The sequence below is a fragment of the Acanthisitta chloris genome, unplaced genomic scaffold (genome assembly GCF_000695815.1).
Source record: "Acanthisitta chloris isolate BGI_N310 unplaced genomic scaffold, ASM69581v1 scaffold36309, whole genome shotgun sequence".
In the NCBI taxonomy this organism is placed as follows: domain Eukaryota; kingdom Metazoa; phylum Chordata; class Aves; order Passeriformes; family Acanthisittidae; genus Acanthisitta; species Acanthisitta chloris.
In genome coordinates, this window is record NW_008693685.1 from 1 (window position 1) to 1,466 (window position 1,466).

General features: G+C 53.5%; 1 protein-coding gene across 1 annotated transcript; it reads right to left on the reverse strand.

The window, feature by feature from the left end:
- Positions 1-802: 802 nt before the first annotated feature.
- On the reverse strand, positions 803-1,416 carry LOC103810258 (neuroligin-2-like; the record flags this gene model as incomplete). Its single annotated transcript, XM_009083154.1, has 1 exon — positions 803-1,416. A coding segment is annotated over one exon (614 nt), but the record flags the coding sequence as incomplete, so codon positions are not given.
- Positions 1,417-1,466: the final 50 nt, after the last annotated feature.

Consider the following 1,466-nt stretch of genomic DNA (forward strand, 5'->3'; position numbering starts at 1 on the left):
ACCCAATCAACTGCTCAACCAATCACCAACTGCTCAACCAATGAGCTGACCAATCACCCAACCAATGACCCAATCAACCACCCAACCAATGACCCAATCAACTGCTCGACCAATGACCCAATCAACTGCTCAACCAATGACCCAATCAACAGCTCAACCAATCACCCAACTGCTCAACCAATGACCCAATCAACTGCTCGACCAATGACCCAATCAACTGCTCAATCAATGAGCTGACCAATCACCCAACCACTCTACCAAGCACCCAACCAATGACCCAACTGACCACTCAACCAATGACCCAACTGACCACTCAACCAATGACTCAACTGACCACTCAACCAACCACTCAATCAATGACCCAACTGACCACTCAACCAACTACTCAATCAATGACCCAACTGACCACTCAACCAACCCCTCAATCGATGACCCAACTCAATGACCCAATCAACTGCTCAACCAATGACCCAATCAACTGCTCGACCAATGACCCAATCAACTGCTCAATCAATGAGCTGACCAATCACCCAACCACTCTACCAAGCACCCAACCAATGACCCAACTGACCACTCAACCAATGACCCAACCAATGACCCAACCAACCACTCAACCAATCACCCAACTGACCAACCAAGGACTCAAACAATGACCCAAACAATGACCCAACAGCTCAACCACCCACCCAACCAACCACTCAACCACCCATTCAACCACCCAATCAACCAACCACCCAATCAATGACCCAACCAACCACCCAACCAACTAATGACCCAACCAACCCCTCAACCCCCAACCCACCCCGTCTTGGCGAAGTTGGTCCAGTAGGTCATGACGACGGCGCTGAGCATCACGTCGTTCTTGGAGAAGTTGCATGGGAAGAGATCCGTGGCCCCAACCATGGGAACCCCGAAGACGTAGGGAATCTCATCCCCGTGCGCCGCGTCCGCCCACTCCGGCCGCGCGTCCGTCTGGCAGTGATGGTAGAAAGTGTAGAAATAAACCGGAGACTGATACTCGGCGTGAAGTTTGGCCGTGGCCACGGCCGGAGCCACCCACTGGTGGTCAGTGAACAAAGCCAGCAAAGTTTTCCTCCTCATCTCCCCATTATCCCGATCGGCCCAGTCCGTGTACATAAACTTAATGGTCTCCCTCAAAATATCTTTCCCTTCCGGGTACCCGTAGAGATTATCCACGAAATTTGAGACGGTGAAGTCAAAATAAGAAGCCGAAATTCCGTCCTCGCTCTCCAACGAATCCTCCACGAACTTCAACCCTTCGCCCTGGTTGACCCCGATGAGGATGTCGTAGTTGAGGAACTCTCCCTGTTGCATCAGGATCTCGGGGTCGTCGGGCACCACGTCGCCGTCCACCACGGGGCCGAAGGCCACGTGGTACCGAGCGGGTTGGACGTCCTGGTCCACCAGGGCGCGGAAGGGTTGGCGCCGCAGGCACTCGACGGCGG